Below are 22,161 nucleotides of genomic sequence, written 5' to 3'. Positions count from 1 at the left end.
AAAAGTATATCCTGCAGCCATGTTTCACTGCTGTGCAAATGTAATTTTTTCTTTTGTTGTTGCTGCAGCATCAAAATCATACAGTACTTCTCTTAGGTTTAATTCAAACTAAAATCTAAAGGAGAATTACACTTTTGGAAAATGTATAAAACTTCTTAAAAATCCATCATAATCCATCAAAAAGACAAAGAAAATTAATCTCCCCCACCACACACCGAGAGCACTCATTAAACTCACCTCAAAGTTCTCGCTGACCTCCTGCATCATCTTCAGCTTGGTTTCATCGGCTGGAAGTTGAAGGAGAGAGCGTCACCATCGATCAAACTTGCTAATGACACAGTTCCACTTCTCATGGCCGTCTCCACGTGCTCAGCAAGGACTCTCAGATCTTATCAGTTTTACTTTCAGCGTCCAGGTTGATCAAAAGGTACGTTAAAGAAACACGCTCACACGCTCTCAACACACTCACACACACAAACGCTCTCCCAGACACACACGTACCTTTGACTGGACTAAAGCATATCGCTCTCATCACATCGCCCATGCTGAGCACAGATGCCCCCATCTAAACCAACACTTACTTTGCTGACACTTAGATTCCTTAGACTAGAAATGTTACAACACGCTTTCTATTTTTCATTGAATATATCCACTCATTTTTATATCAACTTAATATACAAATATTTTCTGGCAAATAGTTGATTTAAATGAACAGAATTAAACAGGACAAGTGGAATTTACACCAATCCCTACTGCATCTGATCACCTGCCCAAAAGTTAGCATGAAGGATGATGAAATGGGAAACCTGTGCCCATAGCGTGTAGGATTTAATGGCACCTGGCAGTGAAGTTGCACATTGCAACCAAATGAATACTCTCCCACGCCTCACCCTCTTCTGCTTCCAAGCATGGGAGAGAAACTCTGGCTGCAAAATTCACATTAAAAGCAAATGACCCGAACTAGAAGGCCATGGAAGAGGAGCACGTCTCTCGTTTTAAGGCAGCAAAAACACAACGATTCTCACACTCAGGTTGTTATACACTAAAGAAAACATGCTAATGAATATTATATTCCATTCCTGCAAAGAAAAACTCCTAAATCCTACACACTGTGCCTTCATGTAAACCTGCATTTGATATTAGACTTGAAATTAAACAGACAGATCTTTGGTACATCATTTTGGGGGTTGCCTTCTGCTTTTTTTCTGTGTACTAATACACTCTATGAACTTACGCGTGTTGGTGTCTGTGAGTGCTGCCACAAACTGCAGGTACTTCTTCATCAGTGTGGTCTGGTCGACCACAGTGGGGCTGGGAGCAGGCACAAAGGCCATGGTGGCGGCCGGGACAGACAGCGCTGCTGTGGGTACAGGGGGCTGGACACCCGTGTATACAGAACTCAGTGTGATCTCATGTACACTGCAGAGAGAAGAGAGAAGAAGATTCACAAGACCCGTCAGCGTGAAAAGCAGAAAACGTATGAAAACTTTTTTAAAAATAGAAATAAGCGTCGTTACGGTGTTTTCAAACAAACCGGTACCTGACACAAACATGCCTCTCTGCGGGCGCAGAGTGATGACATCATGACAAGCATCGGCTAGCACGGTTTCTGTAAAGCCCTGACAGTGATTGTTAAATTAAAAGCCGAGTTTTCTGCGTCAAAATGTGAATATTTTTCTGTCATTAAGCGGCCTCGCATGCGTACTCGCGCTTGCATTTAAACCACAAACGACACGCGCGCTATTCATTCAGCGGAGCGCGTTAGCAGCCGTTAGCTCCGCGAGCTAGCCTTCCAAAAGAAAGAAAGCGCTCGCGCATCCCCCCCTAACGTTAAACTCCGTTCAAGAGGAAATAAACACCGGGTACGCCGAGGAAACACACTGTATCTGTTCAAAAGCTACTCGCACACAAGAAGCCGTGGAAAACAGCCAGTATTTGGCCAAAGTTTATAAGAAAAGCGAATCATTTACACTTACCCACCGCCACAGACAGGAAACCGTCGCTCTGTATCCGCCGCGCTCGCGCCGCTGCTCAGAGAGTGCAACCAGCGAAGAGGTGTGATATCCCTCCGCGCATTGAGCGTTACAGTCTCTTTATAGCGTAAAAAATACATTTTTATAATATTTCTTGACATATCAATACAGAGAGGCGATATAATATGTGTTTCGGTTCTGTAAAAGTAGGTTTTATTTTTTTATTATTTTATTCTAGTGCCAGCGGAACGATACAACGTGAAAAGCAGTGGATATAAGACCATCGTTTTCGATGGTCTTCTGGCTTCAAGCCGTAAGAAGAGGAACTTCTTACCGCGGGTAACTGCGCATGCTCACTGGCGCCAGTATACAACTACTGGATTTTCAGGGAGGGAAGTGTGTGTAAGTGCAACATCACATGTAAAGCACTTCAACACATAATATTACTGTGTGTAGATTAGTGTGTATATATAAACTGACAATATACAGTATTTATATATCTTTTTAATTGCAGTTTAGTCAAGGGATTTGCACTACTCAAATTTTCCATGTATGTAAATCTACATGCTTGGCTTGGAGTTGTTTTATTTTAATTTTAGTTTGATTCACCGATGGCTTTATTAATAGGTAATCAAACATTGACAAATTGTTAGTAGATCATTTATAAATTAGAACATGTTTCCGGCTGCAGGGTTGTGAAACATTTCATTTGCTGTTGTTTGTCCTTCATATTAATAAAGGTTAATGGGTCATTAAAATAAATCCATTCTGCAGTTGCAATGTTAATTAAGTAATTAATATTGGGTATATATGAGTTTCACACTTTCTAACAAGGCAGTAAAGGTAGCTTTATATGTCTGTAAGTCATTAATGTAGTGTAGTGTAGTTTTTACAACAATCCCTCAAGTCTGTAACTGTAGCTGTAACTGCACCATTAATTTGGTGCAGATGTTCTGCAGTTCTTTTATAAAAGGTCAGAAGTCAAGTGTTTTTAGTGTAGTCCTAAGGACTGGCTTAAAATATAATGCAAATGTCAACACCAGCCAGAGGGCTAGTCCACAACCTGGCAGCCTAGAAGATCTTAATATGAATAGGTAATGACTGATGTTTGAAAAATTATGATAGATAGGCCACAAGATGGAATGACACTGGAAGGTAATTAGGTTAATGTATTTATTGTTTCACTTAGTTTCTTCACACAGTTCATTATAGTGTGTGGTTTGTTGTTACCACAAGATGGCAGCCCACTGAAGAAGACAGGAGGTCTGTGATCCCTCTGTTCTCATTTTCTCAGTGCTCAAAGTGAAACAAACATAATGCCCAAACACTTGAAGTTGGCACAAAGTATTGTAACCATGGCACTTCCACATCATTTTCTTATCTGATGTCTGGTGTGAGCTGTGTTTGTGAGGAGCGAAACATCGGAAATTGGTCCCAGATTTTGATCTTCAGAGCTGATTAAACTTTCATAAGACTGTGGCAGAACTACAAGATATTACATCAATACAGGTGAGCCAAGAGTTTAGATCAGCAGGGTTTTTGTTTTGTTTTGTTTTTTCAGTAATTTTGTATGACTCAAGAAGCTACAGATTTATCAGATGATTCAGAAAACTAGCTGCTTTTTGCAGTGTTTAAATCTGAATTATTATAGACTTAGAAATAGACATTTTTAATTAATGTTTAAAAATATCTGAGAGGATGAGTGCCAAAAATAAATGTGGCTTTTTATTGCTTTTCATTGATCCAAGTCCAGACTGTGTTTTTCCTCCTCCTTCTTTTATTGAGTTAGCCAGTCATGTAGGCACATCACTCATTACATATAATCAGAGTTTATTACCTGTCATGATCATTTTAAAAATTGCTCCCAAGTTTCATTGTCACCATATTAACTTGCTGTCATGCACACTTCTGTGGTTCACAAATGGAAGTGTAAGTATATGACAACAAAGCTTGAGATGTATTTTCATAATGGCTGCTTTAATAGCTTTGGAAATAATGAAATCTGGTTGAAAGAGGCTCATTATTTATCATGCCTGATCCATCAAGCCTGTCTCCTGCCCGCTTGCTTTCTTAATGGGTTTTAATTCATAATTCTGCCTTTCACACAGCATCCTCCTTCCATAGAGTGAACCCACTGGCAAAAGTCTGCAGAATGAGAAGTTCCTTTCAATGAATTTCATATATAATGTAAAAGGTAATTTGACATGTAATGTGACATTCTCATTCTCTTACTGGCTCTGTTCCCTAAGTAATAATGATCTGCTAAAAGATGTTTGTCTCAGGCTTATTGCACTGTCGTGGTTGTTTCATTAATGGAGTTTTTTTCTCCGATGGGGGGGTTTTATCGTGAGAGAGGGGAGAGTGGATGACACACTGGTTCTCCAGCTTTCCAAAAACCACTCATCTGTCCATTAGATTTGTGTTTTTTCAGAGCACTGCTGCGCCTGCTGATGCCCTTATGATGAAGCCGGATCACCCTCTGCATTATTTCTCATATAGAAAGAAGTGCACTTTCCTTGAGACTTAGTCTGAATCATCAACAATACCCTGAAAATCTATTCATACATCCAAAGCTCCGATGTATATTCACTTTTTTTACCCATATGCACTTGAGTTCTGCAAAAGAAGAGGACATGTCTCTGAGAACCAGACAGCTAAGACTCAGACCTGACAATCATTCACTTTAATTATTAATTTAATGAATGTCAAGGCTTATTTCTCCATTTCAACTATTTTATAATCACCAGGAGTTTGAGACTACGGCAGGTACCTTTTTGTCTTTTTATCTCCTGATAACCAGAAAATAGGTGTGATGTCAACACTAAATAAAAACAAAAGAAAAAAAAACAAATAAATATTGTGTTTAACTGAGAAGGGCAGAGTCTGTCACCAGTGATGGTAATTGTTTTGCACAGGCTTTGCAAAGCTACCAAACCCTGTGTGCAGCATGTTGATGCTGTTGATGGTCACTCCCTGCTGCTGCTGCTGCTGCTGCTGCTGCACTCCTGCATCATTTTTGATGATGTGAGTAGTGGCAGAAGAAAGAAAGAAGAAAAATTTAACTTTTAACATCTAGGAAAAATACAAAAAGAACATCACATATATGCACATTTGTGTAACAGCTGGTTGACACCATTCATCAGTGAAATCAGCCTTTCATATTGCTCAGTGCTGGAAAGCAAGTATTCAGTTACTGTACTTAAATACAATACTTGTACGTGAGTATTTCCATTTTATTAAACTATACAGAGGAAGTTATTGTGCTTAATTACACAAAATATTGTACTTCACTGTATGTATTTGTATATACTTACTCTGAAGTTAATATTTTATATAAAAAACATAAGCTTATAACATACAGTGCATTGTGTAAGATTAAATCAATGGTTCCAGTCATTTTATGTCTGAGTTGTTAGGAGTTCCACCAAAGACCTTATGATGCATTGACGTTAGTCAGTATGAAACTGCCTGTATGATTGGTAGCCTTTTCTAAAAGTAGGTTTTTATTAGCGCGTCTTTATCTGATGATTTATTTCAGGCAAATCAGAATCCCTCCAACTGAGTTTCTTGCTATTTTAAAGCACAAAATTGAACAATGTGTAATTATTGAGTAAAACTGTTTCTACTGTCACAATAAAATCCCTGATTGACTGTGGGATTTGGAGCATGGCTGGATGCCATGTTCAAAGCACAGTGGTATGCCTTCCAGTCTGCACACCAGGCTTTATTGACCTTTCACAGCTATGCAGGCGGGCAGCTGTTGCTAATTGTTTACCACCACATCCTGTTTCCTCACTGCTTGGTTTATTGAAGAGACTCCCCTGCATTTAAAACGATTTATCATGTTTTCGTCAGTTGGGAAACTTTGAGACGTCTGTATCTATTCGAAAAGCACAGATAGTATAATTACTTGCTTGCACATCTGTTCTTACCATACTGACCTTATTGAATGATTGTGTTCTGTATTTATTTTTCATTTATGAATCAGATACTGCACTCAATAACCACTCAGTCATGTTTCACACATACAGCTTGACAATATAAATCGTGAATCGTGCTTTCTGCCAAGTTTCTCAGCTGGCAGGAGGCAAACAGGTGATTGGGTGTGGGGCCTAGTTCATGACATAGACCATTTTTTGCAGGTTGTGGTGGGGCCTATGGGGTGTGGTCCTGACCTGAGGTAGATGTTGTTGGGTCCCCTTGGAGACAAAAAAAATCACCACGATATAATATTGTGAAACATTTGATTTCAATTGTATCCGTTTCACTTAACATTATTAAGTTCCTACCAGTCTCAAAGGAGGTGCCAGCACACAGTTTGAATTGTTGATACTATCAGTATGAATCCTGAAAGCAGAAACTGGAAAGATTAAAACAGGATGTAATCATTTGCAAAAGGACACATTCAATTGAATACAGTACAAAGACAAAATATTTATTATTTAATGTTCAAACTGACTTTATTGTTTTGTTTATTGCTTATTATTGTTTTTATTGTTTTGTACGAGAAATACAATTTCCACAAAACTGAAAAGCCCTTTCTGGAGCCAGTGTTTGGTGTGTCCGTTTTGGGCTACTGAAGAAATATGGTGCTTCAACATGACAGACTCTGTGGAAGAGAGATACACAGATACCTGTGATGTCTGTAGATATAAAAGGTTCATTTTAAGGTAATGAAAACACCACAGTTCTTTTTTCAGGTGATTAAACACTAAATGAAACCATTGCTGTGAATATTAGAATCCATTCGTGCCAATAAAGCATAAATCTTAAGCACTAAACCATTGATATATGGCACTTTTACTTGATTTTACTGCTAACCTAACAAACATATTTGTTTCCACCATATTTGCTGGCACTAATGACAGTGAAAATTTGACCATATTTGAACATCACACATGCTAATGGATAACATTGGCCTAATGCTCGCAGCTTTAGCAGCAAATCAAACCTTCATTTAGTTCATTGATTAGCCATTTACAACATTAGACAAGCTGTAAAGTCAGTGAGAATATGGCACTAATTCAGAGAGAATTGACTTTGCGTCACCAGAACTTTGCTAACAACAAAATGACACATGAAAATGTGTTCCATGGACAGCAAACTTAAAATTTCACTTACATGTATTTTTCTTGTTGTTGTTTATTGTGTAAACTATTATCCAATATCTAATGGTTTATAGATTAAGACTTACCCCTTTCTAACACAAACTGGTGAGATGATGAAGCTGAATATTGTATTTTTTCCCAAAATAACTTAAATAACTCCTCTGTGATCACTGAAGAAGTACTTTATTTCAACTAAATGTGTCACAAACATCCCTACTGTTTCCCAGCCCTCATTAAATTTAAAACATCTTGGCAGGTAAGTTAGCAGTGTGCACAGTGAGACAATATTCGTTTAATTATTTATTTCAATGTTGAAAACGTGAGCTTTGCACAGTGTTGAATTGAGGGCATTTTTAACATTTAAACTATGATTGCTGCAGAAATGTTCATAAAGTAGCAACTTCTCTGACCACACCTCTATCTGGGCAGTAATTGGGTGGGAACTGATTAATTAGAGAACCAGAAAAGAACAATAAATATGGGGATATGAAATTATACTGATTGATCACACATTTCCAATCCCTGTGGCCCCCCTTTATCATATTTCACCGTTGTGAGATAATTAACTCCCCACAGTAATCATTGCTTATTAACTTAAAAAAATAATCAAACGCCTGACCCAGCTGGTAGGTGACGTCAGTCTACTACAACCAATCCGGAAGCTTCCACAGACACCGTTTTTGGTAATCCTCTTGTCTAAGAGGAGCAGTCCCATCAGCACCACACTATGCGCTCTGTTGTGCCAGGAATAGTTCCTTTAACACAAGCCACATTAACCGGGCTTACAGTGACCGAGTCACCCCTGATCGGATTTTCTGCTCAGAATTTTCTCGGTTTTGTTGGTTAGACATGGCGTTACTTTGTAGAAGTAGATATACGTGATGTTGTTTGGGGTAGACCTATTTTGGGAACACTTTTACGCACTAAAGAGTGGATTTCGTTAAAGAGTTCGTGTTTTGCTTTTCACTTTTCCCTTGACTTTATTTAATGGTAAACGCCGTCGTTATGTTTTCACTCTTGTATGGATTGTTATGTTTTTGTGCGTTGGGCTGCGGTCAACTAGCAATTGGACAACCGGACGATGGAAAGCGTTACATCTGCCGGGCAGTACCCATCAGCGGCGATGTCAGTTGCCCCGTGACACTGCTACCCGAGCTAAACACCGGGAGCCAGGAAGAGGAGCTCCGGAATACTGTCATGCAGCTTCGAGAGACAATTTTACTTCAGAAAGAAAATATTTCCAAACAGCTTGGCACCATCAACGAGCTAACCAACAAGCTGTCCCTGTGCGCCTCAGCCACAGACGATAAGAAGTACGAGAAGGGGGGTTCGTGGGGAAAAGAAAAGCAGAACACAATGGGGGATGTTCCCAGAGATCCAAATGACACCATCGACAGCCTTGGAAAAACCATGCAGGGGCTCAAGGACCGGTTGGAGAACTTGGAGGTAGGGGCTAAATCTGCAACGATTGCGCATAACCCCTTGTGCCAAAGCCATGCGTAAAAGTACCGTATTGAGAATTTAGGATTATGACACAGTGCTCAGCAGTGACATCATGGAGATCTCTCAGATGTATACCGTATAAAGGAAAGAGATTCATAGCCTAATTGGTTACTGTTATTACTATTAAGTGTATGATAGAATATGCTTGCTTTAAAAAGCACGAACATGTCTTAATCACAGGCTTAAAATGACGATTTATGTGATTTCTAGCCACAGACGGTGCCTCTCATGCATCCTAATTACATGAAAGACACATGGGGTTTGTTTATTGCCACAGCTGATTTTATCAAATTTGTCTAATAACAGGATGAGAAACAATCCAAACTTCCAAAAATATGTCTGTCAATCAGTTATGAAAAAGAAATGACAGCTTATATGGTGGTGATGTAACACATGACTTGCAGCTCTGATTACTCTGTGCAGTTCCTGCTCATTTTGTCCTGCCCATCCTCTCCTCAGCAACAACAAATGCGGGCCAACGTATCGGGCACCTCGTTCCCCAGTGAGCTCCGCGACCTCCTGCAGCGTCGGTTAGGGGAGCTGGAGAAACAGCTCCTAAAGAAAGTCAGCAACCTGGAGGAGGAGAAGAGCATGCTGTCCAACGCCACGGCCGCCTATAGGCTGAAGACCGAGAGCACGCTGAACGCTCTGGTGGAGAGGATCAGTGAGCTGGAGAAAGGTGATTCAGCTGCATCACTGTCGTATTCACGTCATCATAACTGTAGATGGATAAATCAAGATGAAATATAGCTCTGAGAGAATTAGGTAACTCACCTTGCATTGGCGGATGAGGTTAGGTGCCAGCCAGCACATTAGTGGAGAGAAAAATGGTACATGGTGATGCACAGAGGGGAAAAAAACATATAAGAGTACATAAAGCAAGCAAACCTACTGTGCATCTACTAATGGAGAGGAGGCAGAGGAAGAGGAATAAAAGAGTTGAGAGGGTCTGATGAATCAGACAGCAAAATAAGGGTGACAGACGTGCACAGTTTTTACATAAAAAGGATCTTTGTGGAAACCTTTTTTTAACATAAAGGGATGTGATGCTGTTGTTTCCTCGCTTTCATCCCCAGGCAGCAATTGACAAGTTTATGCGACTCTGCCTGTCTTGATTACAGGTGGAGGAGACTTCTTATCCCCAGAACAGTTCAAGCTTTCCCTTCCACAGCGGACAAACTACCTGTACGGCCGCATCACTAAGAGCCTGCCAGAGATGTATGCCTTCACACTCTGCATGTGGATCAAGTCCAGCGCCAGTCCTGGCATAGGGACGCCCTTCTCTTATGGTGTACCAGGGCAGGCGAATGAGATTGTGCTGATCGAATGGGGAAATAACCCAATAGAGCTGCTCATCAATGACAAGGCAAGCAGTCTCTGGCTTCATAAATCTGCTATATGGAATGATACCTCCTAAAATGAAAATCCCTGAATGTTCCTCAACACTCCGACTAAAAAAAACCTTTCTGTATGGCTAACTTAACTCATACAAATAAACCACAACTAAGTATAATGGGTTCTTAACACAGGTTGCCCAGTTGCCATTGGAGGTACGTGATGGAAGGTGGCACCACATCTGCGTCTCCTGGACCACGCGGGATGGTCAGTGGGAGGCTTATCAAGATGGTGGGAAGCTGGGAACTGGTGACAATCTGGCAGCCTGGCACCCCATCAAACCCGGGGGAGTCATCATCCTCGGACAGGAGCAGGTAAGGATCCCAAAATCTGACAAAAGTAGTGATCAGACTCTTTTGTGTGTTTGGCGCATGTCTGTCTCTATCTTTAGTCATCACTCTAGCATTTGATGATCAAAGAAAGCATCCACCTGCCTGGAGTTACATCATCAATGACTTCTGTTCTATATAAAGTGTCAGTGGGTTTTTTCTGTTTTTTACACAGAGCAGACAGTGAGGAGAACTAACAATGTCACATTAGGTGTGTAGTGCAGCATGTTCACACAGTCACATACTTATTGTCTGATGTCAAGTAGTTCTGATCTATTTATGGAGCATCTTTGCAAACTGAAGATGGAAATGAGAAAATCAACCACACCTGAAGCAGCAGTAATAAGATGGCAGCAGGTTATCGTGACAAAGTCATTCACAAGACAACAGTGAACCGGTCACTGCCCACAGATACTGCAATGTCCCTGTGGACAATTTGTGCATTATTCACAAGTGTCAGAACAGAGGAATGAGATGCACAAATCAACAGTGTTTGAAGATCGTTCGTAGTTGACATCTAGCCACATGACTGACAAGAAAGTGTAAAAAAAAAAAAAACAGCATACAGGAAATTCAAATTCAGCTGAATTCTAGCAGCTAAAATAGGCTTGCATTAACTTTTTCCCCCGAGAAGATTAATTCTAATCTTGCTTCCCTGACTTTTTATCTGTTATCCAGTTACATTCATTTGAGCGATTGGCACCATTTCTGACTCTCAAATGAGGTTCCCTAATATTGTTAGTGATCCCCACAGTGAGATTGACATTGTGATTTTATTTTTTTATTTCAACAACTATATTGATTGCCATGAAATTTGGTGATGCCCCTCTCCTCTTATGGACTGTGATCATCTGACTTTTTATGTAGTTCCAGCTCCAAGTTAAAACTGATTTGTAACACGGTGGTTTAGGACCAAATACCTGAAAGTGAATGACATTCACATCAGCCTAAACTGTGCTTTGTATTTTGCTAATATGCTAAACTAACACGGTGGACATGGTAAACTGTACACCTAATGAAAATCCTAAAAAAATAAACGCACATCCTTGCGTGCATGTTATCACACTCATGTTAGCAAAGATGATGTTATGATGGTTGGGTATATCGCACCTTTCTAGACTTACAACCACAAACCTGTCACATTCTCTAATTAACCCACTGTAGATAGAGGTCGCCATGCAAGGTGCACACAATTTGGGGTTCAGTGTTTTACCAGCAGAATACAGAGTGCATAGGGTTGAGGATCGACCACTGGTCATTCAATTAATAGATGATCCATAGTTTGCATTGATAGAGTATATCTCTGCAACTACAAGGTCTTGATTAAATCATTTTGGTCTCATAATAAAGGCAACATTTGTGACATTTGTTCAGATGTGTAAGTATGTACAGTATGTACTAAGCCTAACCCTAACCCAATTGAGGGACCCTGGAGCTTAAGAGGTTAAATTGTAGTACTCTTTATTCTTCTTAATAAAATTTTGAAAAATCCAACCAGTGGCATCTTTAGGGTGCTACAAAATTCACAGTATCAAACAGAACAGGGAATAAAACACACATTAAACCGGAAAGTTTAATAGTCCATTTATAGCACCACAGACTGTGTGTGTGTCCTCCAGCTCGGAAAGATAATTACCCTTGATTATATTGTTGTTGTTGATGCTGTTTAAATTTAAATCCTGCTGTTTATGGCCCTTACAGGACGTGGTGGGTGGGCGCTTTGATGCCGGACAGGCTTTTGTGGGCGAGCTGAGTCAAGTGAACATTTGGGACCGAGTTCTTAAGCCGGTCGAGGTGCAGTCTATGGCTAACTGCAGTTCTTATATGCCTGGAAATGTGATCTCCTGGCTTGCAAGCAATGTTGAAGTATTCGGGAGGGGTGCGTTCAAGCGTCCCTTGGAGATGTGTCAGGAGCGACTGCCCAATGCTTAAAACTCATCTGTCTGCCTCTCTTTAGATTTCCATCCATTCAGTACTTTTTTAATTGCTTATGGACTCTGTGTTATACATTGATTGTTTTATATCATTTGCTTAGAGAGATATTTGTGATTTGTGATACAGATGGGATCTCCTAAATTGAAATGCACTCACATGACGTAACATTTGGACAATCTGTAGCAGTGAATGTGTGTTCAAATTGTCATGTGGAGGCTCAACACCTTCACTGACTAATGGCAATCAGACAGCTATGTCCTTCAATACACCCGCAACCATGGTTAAAGGTTCCCTCAGGTTTTGCTGCTAAGACACACCCCCATCCCCACACACCCTTCTCTCCACTCTCAAAAGCTTGAAAGAAGTAAGGGAAGTCCACTCTAGCCCGGCACAGACTCACGCATACTGCTACTACTACAAATACACCAAGGTCCAGACTAACTGGCAGTTTGCAGTTGACATGTGACTTGGAGTTGCGTGCTGTGTGGGAGTAAGTAGCAGGAAAGATTAAAGGTCTGGCTAATGTTGTGTCTATTACTTAACTAGGGAACAGGCTTAGAGCCAACATCAATCAAACTTCAGACCCTGACATGTTTGGTCATTTTTAAGGGGAACATAACCGGTAAAGTACAATTTGGCACTTTATGAGTCATGTGGTACTAGCTGGTAGGAGCATGTGACTTATTTCAAGTATGCTTATTTCTCTGGTAGAAATACTGTTGATTTAGTTTTTCAGTTTACATACGAGTAAAAATTCTTATTCTTGGCATGCATAACTGATACCAGTGATACTAGTGAGTCTATCACAGTGCTTTTTTCCCCTTGCCTTTTCCATTTGAACAAAACCTGTTTAAATGGTGAATCATGTTGAAAATATATTCATAGCGTCAATGTTGTGAAATATTTTTTTATCCGTGATTTGTAATATTGTTGCAGTGGATTGTCTAAGCAAGCATTCAACAAAAAAAAATTAACAGACCTATCAAAATGCTCAAAATTGTATTTAAAATGTATGATAATCGTTTGTATATGTAACCTAATTTTTCATTATTTAGTATCTGTATCCAGAAAAAAAATATTTTTTTTAATGTAATTTCTGATTTTAGCACACGTATAAGTCATTGTCTATCTTGTCTCTTGGCCTTCTTATGGAGAATTAAGTGCCATTAAATGTTTTCTAAATGTTGTAAATTATTTACTTTGCCAATAAATGAAAATAAAAGTAAAATAAAGAAAATTACTGCTGCAAAATGAATTCACAAATGTCTGTGTTTCTGCCAAAGTTTCCAGATGAATGGTATATTTCCTATATATATATTTGGTATTTAATAGTGAAATACATTAGGGTCATCTAAGATCATTCAATGAACCTATAGGTTTTAAGAATTTCAATGATCTATACCAGTTTACAATCAGCTCATCTCTTGTGACTGTGTAAGGTAACCCGAGTGACACAAGCAGTTAATTACATAGGCTGAGCGGGATCTCTAGACTCAGAGAGCTAGGGTCAAGACAACAACAGGTGTCCTGGGTGGCATTAGCAACGCTTAACAGATGAGTGAGGCCGATAGGTCATGGGTGGCGTCACAGACACAACCCCTCAGACGAAGCAAGGCAAATCAAGTCAAGTTCATTTATATAGCACATGACATTTGACAAGCGGACACTTATAAAAAGCTCATACATGACAAGAAAAAATAAGATAAGTGTATTACACATATAAAATTAGTCTGATAAATAAAATAAAAACATTGTACTGTATGGCTCTCTGGAGACATGAATTGGTTGCACAATTTGTTCTTGCACCCTTTTAACTATGATCTTTAGTGATGTCATGTGATAAATTCATGTAATTCACACAGGCTTTTTTTTTTTTTACCTGGCCTCGTTTGAACACAAAATCTATTCCTTTTGACTGTTCATTTCACATGTAAGGCACTTCTTTGTTCCTTTCTTCACAACATGTCATTTTCCGGTAGCACAGGGTGCACTGTATGTCACATCCTTTTATCTGGGCTGAAAGGGGGGAAACAAACAATGACGTAAAAGTCTCCATCCGGCTTTTCAGAGCTAAATTCAATCAATAAAGGTCATGAAAATGGAAAAGAAGATACCCAAGGCCAGTCTGAATCTGTTCATACTTAATTAGCCGTACTTTTATGTCTTAGTTTAAGATGGATAAATGGATAAACATAAGGTTGGTTGGTTAGTTGATGACCTATTAAAAAGACTATAAAAACATAAAGAAGAGGTGTATTGAAGACTCATTATATTACCCTGAACCTAAAACAGCATACATTTTCATGTCTGGTAAATGGGTGACAGTAACAGTTCACTGCTTTGGTTCTCAAAGATGAAGTGAGCTCTCTGTAATTTACAGTAAACTGCTGCAAACTATAGATGCTGTTAGCTCAGTTTGTTAGCTGGGCTGTCCAGCCTGTGAGCTCAGAGCCCTGGGCCAATGTTAGTGTTTACACCGGTTTTCAGGCCTGGTGTGGAGGAGTATAACAGATAAAGAACAACCCCGTAATGGGCACCAGAACCAGAGCTAGACAGGCTAAGCAGAGGCAGAGAACGGCAGAGGCGAAGAAACTGAAGAGGGCGCTGAAGAGGAACTAAAATGAGAAAAAGAGAGTGAACAAGTAAAATGCCACTGAACAAGAGCTGTGGGTGAAATGCCGAGCTGGGGGTGCGGGGGCTGTAAATACTGGGGCATGGACAAGGTCGTACTGAGAACAAATCCCAATAAATCACAATATCCTGACCTGTATCTCAACAACACAAGATTAATAGTGCAGATACACTCAATTAAAGCCACAACAACAACAAATGCAGGGTAAAAAACAAGTGAAAGCAGCAAGCTATATAGATGTCACATATTACAAAGAAGACTTTATAAGCCTAAATGAATCATAATATAGTCTTACCTTACGATGTAAGTTCGTAAGGTAAGACTAATACATTGGATACATTAGACTGCATTACGTAATTATAGTTTAGTCATTTCATTAGTATATATAGTATATATACATACTATATATCCCCCAAGCCCAGATTTCCATACTAGACAGCATCAGCAGATATGAGTGAATACCAAAAAGTTAAAACACGGTTAATGAAATGTTTTATTTCTAAAAAACTGTGGACAGCTGCAGACTTTAACCACAATAGTGTTTTAATCTCAAGGTCGACCCTCTGACGAAAGTGAAATACTTATCTTAGTGCATGCAGCTCTCCACAGTAGCACTGACAGATGGCATTCATCAGGAGACTAACAATTAATAATGTTGTTGACATCTCTAACAGAGGACAAGCTGTCATTAAACACCATCATGGTACTAAACGGTATAAAAATAATCTGACTGACATTAGCGTAGCAGGAAAGGACTCAGGGAAAAGATTCATGTTTAGTTATATTTTATTCAACCTGATAGTCTGTCGTCTGTTTTATTTCATTATTAATGCATTCATATAATGTACATCCCTGACACCACTGAGGTTAAATCTTCTCCATTTTTGAAATCCAACACTGACTGAATTTCTTTAATCATTTCACATTTCCACTTCCAGTTTTCATCTAGCGCCATCATTAGGTCAAAACGAGACAAGATGGTGAATATGGTAAAGGTTTTAATATTTGCCAAACATCAGCATGTTAGCATTGCCATCATGATTTTACCATGGTGACATGTGCATTTAGCTCAAGGCCATGGCTATCCATGGTAGAGCTTCACAGAGCTGCTAGCAGGGCTGTGGATGATTACAACGCACGCCAAATTTAAAACAGATACTTCACTGTATCACTGAAATGAATACTATCACCAGAATGCAATATAGAAGGAAATGTAGGAACAGCTCTCGACGGACAGAAAGTGACTAACTAACTAAGAAATCTTGAAAAACAAACAAAAAGATGAAATCTTTTGAAATATTATTTTCTCTTTGTAAAATTGAATTGGCACTAATTTTCCAAGTGGTTGACATCTGATGATGCATGTGTTCAATCACTTATATAATAATATCATTATCTGTTAAAATAAAATGGTTTGTATACTAACTACTAAAACAGTATATACTCTGAGTATTAGTATGTCATACATACTGTATATATTCATGAACTCAAATGTCATTTCTGGTTTCTACTTGGCAGAGATCAAACCTGTACTTCCTGCAAAATTGATTATACACTTAATAAATAACTTTTATTATATATCATTTAGATTCCAAAAACAGCTTTTATTATTATTTTTCTGTAGATCATATCAAAATGCAAATTTAGAAATCAACATCAACAAAACCAAATCACCAGCATGCTAACACATTGCGGAAACATGACCTGAACTTATGCTATTAATTCATTATGAGTTTGTTTGAATGTCAGCTCAGTCTCGGTGACTCATTAATTGATCGCCACCATCTACTTACAAAAATAGAGAAGACATTAGACCTGCTAGCTTATTGAACATTACTGACTAAACTATTCATTAACACAGCTTTGATCATAAACCTAAATACACACAGGCACTGCCTACACAAGTAGAATTATTAGAAATGTCATAGATTGTTATATATCTTGTTAAATTTAGCTATACACATCTATCCCATGGTGATATGCAAGCTGCATCTACTGTACATGTATGTGGTCACAGTATGCTGGAACACAGACAGTTAAGAGCTGTATTGAGTCCCAAACTGCAAGAGGAGAGGCTCTTTCTCTCCTTCCTCCATGTTGGTAAAGTTAAACAGAATCGAGCTTTGGCCATCAGATTCTTGGTTCTTCAGGAATAAAGCATTACTGGAAGAAGCAATCTGCAAAAAGCACATGTCCAGACAACTCTCAGTCAGCTGAAAATCATATATTTGTTTGTCATATATAAGTTCATTTTGGATTAAAACTGCTCCACGAACTATGACAAATGGCAGCCCAATGTTGATATTTTTGTGTCACATACTTTGTTGCTCAGGTGTCCATCTATTTCTGAGCACAGACCACCTCCTTGTGGTCATACACTGCATTCAAGTGTAATCACTGATTCTCTTTGTGTGTGTGTGTGTGTGTGTGTGTGTGTATCAACAACTGTATGTGATTTGTAATATATATTCTGTCTGTTTGTTGTAATTGTGTGGTTGTTTTATGAACGTGACTGATGAAACTGACAGATGGAAATTGTACATGGTCCCTAACAACGATAAATAAATAAAAAGGTGTATTATATTGAATAATGTATAAGATATGTTGAAATATAAAAGAAATCTCATGTTGCAAGATGTTGCAACACACTCAGATCGGTACCTGTGAACTGCCATGATGGCGAGGGCGGCAGGCGATGACTGCGATGAAGGAGAAAGTTGCGACAAGAATGGCAGCGCATGACAGGATGAAGAACATATGGATGTTATCTGCAATGAACACAGAAAGAAAAGAGTGTGATCCTTTTAGATTCAAAGTCTCAGTGAAATAACATTTGAACAATGTATTAATCTGATTTTAAACTTGAGATTTTAGCAGTTATTTAGTGAATTTAATGTTTAAAGTTAAGGAGGTCATGTTCACTATTTAAATACCAAAGCTGTCAAAGTGCATCCTAAAAATAAACCACATTAAAGTCTCACTCAGAATCCGGGTGACATCTTTTAATCTAAGTGCTGCTTCACCTATAAGCCACACAGTAGAAGCTGTGTTGAAGCAGTAACTAGGGTGGCGAAAGCTTATTAGAGTGTATTAGCCACCCTGACAGTTTTCTGTATGGATGTGTGACGCTGTTTAGTGTGTAACCATACTACATCACAAAGCTTCCTGATAAAATGGCCTCCATAGCACACAGCACCTGAGGTCAAAACCTTCAAAACCAAGTTCAAATTTCCATATTTTCCTCAGGAAAAAACACTGTTTACCAGCTACACTAAAAGCTGTTTTTTATGGGTAGTGAATTAAATGAGCAGTCATGTGCTGAGCAGTGGGGACACTCTATGCCATGGATTCCTCCATTTTCACTGCCTGCCTCTCTGTCTGTGGAACTAACACAGCTAACTGGAACATGGCAAGTTTTATGTGAAACACCCCATGACAGGTTCAAAAAATCTTTCTGATTGTGGACCATGAGAAAAAGACAAAATAAATATACAGTAACTGTATGCATACACTAGGCACTGAAATATTTGGGTGCCTAAGAGAAAGTTTTTAATGAATTCCTATTTAGTTTTTAAAGTTATGTTTGTACAGTAGAAATTTAGAAAATGAAATAAACCTATTCACCAACAAAATGCTCAGCTGAAAAGGGACAGAGACAGTTTTCAAAAAGAAATGGCATCAAATGTTAATAATATAATTACAATAGTATAATAATAATATAATTCATTGGATTAAATCAAATCAACATGTTATATTATATTTTAATTTATGAGTGACTTTAAAAGGTATATTATGTTCTCTCTGTCCTCCATATTGGCTGCTACAAAGTATAAAAATGCATCCATGTCAAATTCATTTATTCTCATGGGCATTCAATTGTCCACACTGAGACACAACACAATTTCCTGTTTGTTTGTACTGAATTGTATCATCGTCTCTCTTGAATCTCTCATGGTTTGTTGACGTCACACGACAAAGTGACATGGATCAAATCTAAGCAACCTGATCAGCGGGGTCACAGTGGCGGTATAAGCAACTGAAAACCTAAAAGAGTTTGCTCCCCATGCTGACAGAACCAAACAGTGAATATGACGTACCTTCTCTAGGTGGTGTCTAGACCCCACATGCTGGGCCTTTAGTTTGTATTACAACAGTGTCGTGAGCAGCAGACAAATGGTTTCACCATCAACTCTCCCCTGTTGTCCTCTAAACCATCCATCCTCATTTTGCCATCGGCCCTCAAAACACTGACCACACTGACTGTGCTATTTAGTTCCTCCACTGTAAAGCTCTCTCTACCAATACCCCACCACTACGTAGACATGATTCAGCCTCTTGAATGAACATTGTGACTCTAGAAATTAAGGATGAACAAGAAGAATCTACACAAGCATCAACAGCCTCTTGTTGTTGTTATCTAATAGATTTTAGAAAGGTTTCATAACACTGAATAAGCAGCTCTCTGCCTTTTAACTCTGTCCAACCTGAGTTTCTGTCTTTCTGTCACACCTTCCCTATCTGCCTCCATTTTTTGTTATGCAAAGTAGCCTGTTAGTCTGCAGGTATCTGTGTTTGTGTGGCCACCCACTGCTTCTCTTGACGTAGAGGCTGAAGGAGGTCTGCAGCTTGCTGATGTCATTGCGGACGCTGATGTCCAAGCAGTGGACGCCGGCAGAGGTGAAGGTGTGGTTCAGTTGCAGGGTGTTTTCATACAGCATGGTTAGGGTGCAGCTTCCAGACTTGTCCGGCTCACAGTTGGGCAGGAAGCGCCAGCACACCCAAATGGGAGGACTAAGCACAAACACACACACAAGCACAACACATGTGATTATAAATATGTCCAATTTAAAATGAATGTCTGCTTCTCTGCAATTAACAGAAGAACAGAAAAATTCAGCTCACCTTCCGTCGACATGAAAAGCCAAACTAGTGTTCTGAGACACCTCATAATCAGAAGGCCCCTTCAGCTCGATGTGTTTGATGGCATCTACAAATTCATTTCAGTTATTAGTCATCACTTTATAGGGTTAGCACATAAACAAGGAAATATCATAACTCATCTAAGTGCATGTTACAAACCCAGCACTTTGACGTCCATGGAGTAGAAGTCACTGAGCATAGGTGCATATTTGGCCACATTTACTCCTACTTTCAGCCGCAGTGTGTAGTTCCCTGATGCTGAGTAATGATAGCGGACGACTGGCTCAGTCCCTTGGATCACCTCTCTGCATCAGAGATCAAAAGATGTATAAAAGATAGAGAAAAGCATCCCACACCCTTCATATATAATTCATTAGGGAAAAGTCCTCGTACCCGTTCCCTAAGTCCCATGTATAGGTGAACTTTGCCGAGCTGAAATTCTTCTGAGGATCAAAGAGTTCAAACATGGTCTCAGTGGGAACATCTGAAGCCAGTTCTCCTGTGTCCCTCACATAGGTGGCGTTTCCATCGATCTGATAGAAGACTAACTTCCCAGCGATGTTTTCTGTAAGAAAGAAAAAAAGGAAACACTTAGTTGTGAAGTCTGTAAGAATTGTATAAATTAGAAATGTTGGATGGCTTACCCAAATCTGTCAAAGGGTCTGTGGTCTCTACCACACCCAGGAAGACCAGGAGAATCACGATGCACACAACATTTTTTCTGTAAACAAACATCCCACAGTTTTAAAAGAAAAAGGGATTAGGAAACATGACATATCTTAAAAGAAACAGAAGTTAGATGTACCTGTCCATATCTGCTGGTCCTCTCGCAGGAGCTAATGGGAGGACCTTAAGCAGAAATTAATCCTGAAAGCAGAATAGTTGGACATGGAGAGGAAAAGTTTGTGATGCGGCTCCGTCTGACTGGCTTTGACAGTCAGAGCATGCAGATGATCGCCATAAAGGCTTGAAATTGTCACCATGCGTTACAATCATGTGGCTGGGGGGAAACGATCAGCTTTTGAGTTGGACACAACTCACATTCCGCTCAGTGATGTGGGACATTTATCTGAAATATAATGTTTTATCAGCGTTTTTTTCTCTGAAAACGGAAATAACACACAAGTCCAATTTTGATAAGGATAGTGGAGGCATATTTATAAATCTCTGACACATAAAACATCCACATGGTGGTGCTATCAACTCAAGAATGACCTAAAAAGCAGGTTATGAAGTGTTTATGTTTAGATTGAACTACAAGCTTACTGTCAAAAGCAGCACAGTTTACTGACTGTAAAAGTCAACATAAAGTTATAGATACACTATACAAAAATATAATACATATCACATAATGGATCAAACAAAGCAGGGGCATACAGTATGTGTTATTGCATCAAAGGCTGGATTATCAACCATGCAAAGCGAGCAACTGATCTACAGAAGACCAAAATCATTTTCCTTTGTGTTTGTTTTGTTTGGTCATTTAATTTGTTTGTTGGTGAATATGCACCAAATGACATTATCAACTTGTATTACTAACCTTATCAAGATCAGATTTTACCATTTTATGATGCCATTATAAAAGTTTGTGTCATCATTCACTCATGTGGGCTGTTGACTCATGTCATGGCAATGTCAGGCCTCGTGTTGTATGTAAAATTCACACAATATGCACATTTTTTGCTTCATTCCAATCATGACGTGTGAAGCCTTTAAGTGTCAGGACAGGTGATAATGCGTTAATAGCCTTTCAAGTGATGGGGTATGTCACCACCCATCAGGCCACAGACAGCTATGGTTTACAGTAAATGCCAAAACATATTGCGAAAATTAACTTTTTCTCCAAATTTTTAAAACCATGTGACATTTTTACTTTACTGTACATGGTACATTTTAATGACTCATCTTTCAGGTGCTATAAAAGCAAAATTTCACACGTGAAAACTAACATTCAGGTGTGACTTTATCATGGACTCAGAAATGGAAAGTACTTGTACTTGAGTACTTAGGTTATTGTACTTGATAGTTTACATACTATGACTCTTTGCACTTTTACTCCACTGCATTTCAGAGGGAAATACTGTACCCCACTACAGTATTTGACAGCTACAGTTGTAGGATTGGGATTAGGATGTTTCATATAGAAAACAAGTGAAGTTAATCTGTTATTGTGCAATGTTCTTGAATAAACAACTCAACGCATTTATATAAAGTGATTCAAACTGGCTACATCTTTGCATTCTGCTTTTCATTAATAATCTTATAGTGTAATCTTACAGAGACCTTTCTGCACAATGAGTATTTTTACTTTATTGAAAATACTACTACTACTACTTTCTTATATTGAATACAGGACCTGTAGCCTA

General features: G+C 39.0%; 3 protein-coding genes across 6 annotated transcripts in view; 1 reads left to right on the top strand and 2 right to left on the bottom strand.

The window, feature by feature from the left end:
• Positions 1-2,065, bottom strand: part of trrap (transformation/transcription domain-associated protein) — a 76,224-nt gene extending 74,159 nt beyond the window's left edge. Inside the window, exons 1-3 of one of the 4 annotated variants that reach the window (XM_019258758.2) lie at positions 1,977-2,065; positions 1,235-1,419; positions 238-287 (exon numbers count right to left, since the gene is read on the bottom strand). In XM_019258758.2, coding sequence (XP_019114303.1) covers positions 238-287; positions 1,235-1,334 — 150 coding nt within the window. In that variant the 5' untranslated portion in view covers positions 1,335-1,419; positions 1,977-2,065. Of the gene's footprint in view, positions 1-237; positions 288-1,234; positions 1,420-1,540; positions 1,907-1,976 lie in introns of those variants that run through there. The other 3 variants (XM_027289201.1, XM_027289199.1, XM_027289202.1) reach the window with 3 other exon arrangements.
• A 5,751-nt stretch (positions 2,066-7,816) lies between these two features.
• On the top strand, positions 7,817-13,459 carry nptx2b (neuronal pentraxin IIb). Its single transcript, XM_019258751.2, has 5 exons — positions 7,817-8,527; positions 9,044-9,263; positions 9,706-9,950; positions 10,114-10,293; positions 12,010-13,459. Exons 1-5 carry the CDS (start codon positions 8,069-8,071, stop codon positions 12,238-12,240), a joined length of 1,335 nt encoding a protein of 444 aa, XP_019114296.1. The 5' UTR covers positions 7,817-8,068; the 3' UTR covers positions 12,241-13,459.
• A 3,159-nt stretch (positions 13,460-16,618) lies between these two features.
• On the bottom strand, positions 16,619-20,718 carry tmem130 (transmembrane protein 130). The gene is made up of 8 exons (XM_019272077.2): positions 20,601-20,718; positions 20,440-20,516; positions 20,189-20,360; positions 19,955-20,100; positions 19,778-19,862; positions 19,464-19,666; positions 17,537-17,643; positions 16,619-17,052 (listed from the first exon to the last, which is right to left on the bottom strand). Exons 1-8 carry the CDS (start codon positions 20,606-20,608, stop codon positions 16,912-16,914), a joined length of 939 nt encoding a protein of 312 aa, XP_019127622.1. The 5' UTR covers positions 20,609-20,718; the 3' UTR covers positions 16,619-16,911.
• Positions 20,719-22,161: the final 1,443 nt, after the last annotated feature.

The sequence above is a fragment of the Larimichthys crocea genome, chromosome XVI, assembly GCF_000972845.2.
Source record: "Larimichthys crocea isolate SSNF chromosome XVI, L_crocea_2.0, whole genome shotgun sequence".
NCBI classification, from domain to species: Eukaryota; Metazoa; Chordata; class Actinopteri; family Sciaenidae; genus Larimichthys; species Larimichthys crocea.
The sequence above is the reverse complement of the archived record's forward strand: the minus strand, read 5'-3'. Positions and strand labels throughout refer to the sequence as shown.

Excerpts from the sequence above, each read along its gene's own strand:
- nptx2b (XM_019258751.2), top strand. The coding sequence starts at position 8,069 with ATGGTAAACGCCGTCGTTATGTTTTCACTCTTGTATGGATTGTTATGT. Across the intron at positions 9,264-9,705 it reads GATCAGTGAGCTGGAGAAAG|GTGGAGGAGACTTCTTATCC; the intron begins GTGATTCAGCTG and ends TCTTGATTACAG. Across the intron at positions 10,294-12,009 it reads TCATCCTCGGACAGGAGCAG|GACGTGGTGGGTGGGCGCTT; the intron begins GTAAGGATCCCA and ends TGGCCCTTACAG.
- tmem130 (XM_019272077.2), bottom strand. Across the intron at positions 19,863-19,954 it reads CATGGACGTCAAAGTGCTGG|ATGCCATCAAACACATCGAG; the intron begins GTTTGTAACATG and ends ATGAATTTGTAG. Across the intron at positions 19,667-19,777 it reads GCTTTTCATGTCGACGGAAG|TCCTCCCATTTGGGTGTGCT; the intron begins GTGAGCTGAATT and ends GTTTGTGCTTAG.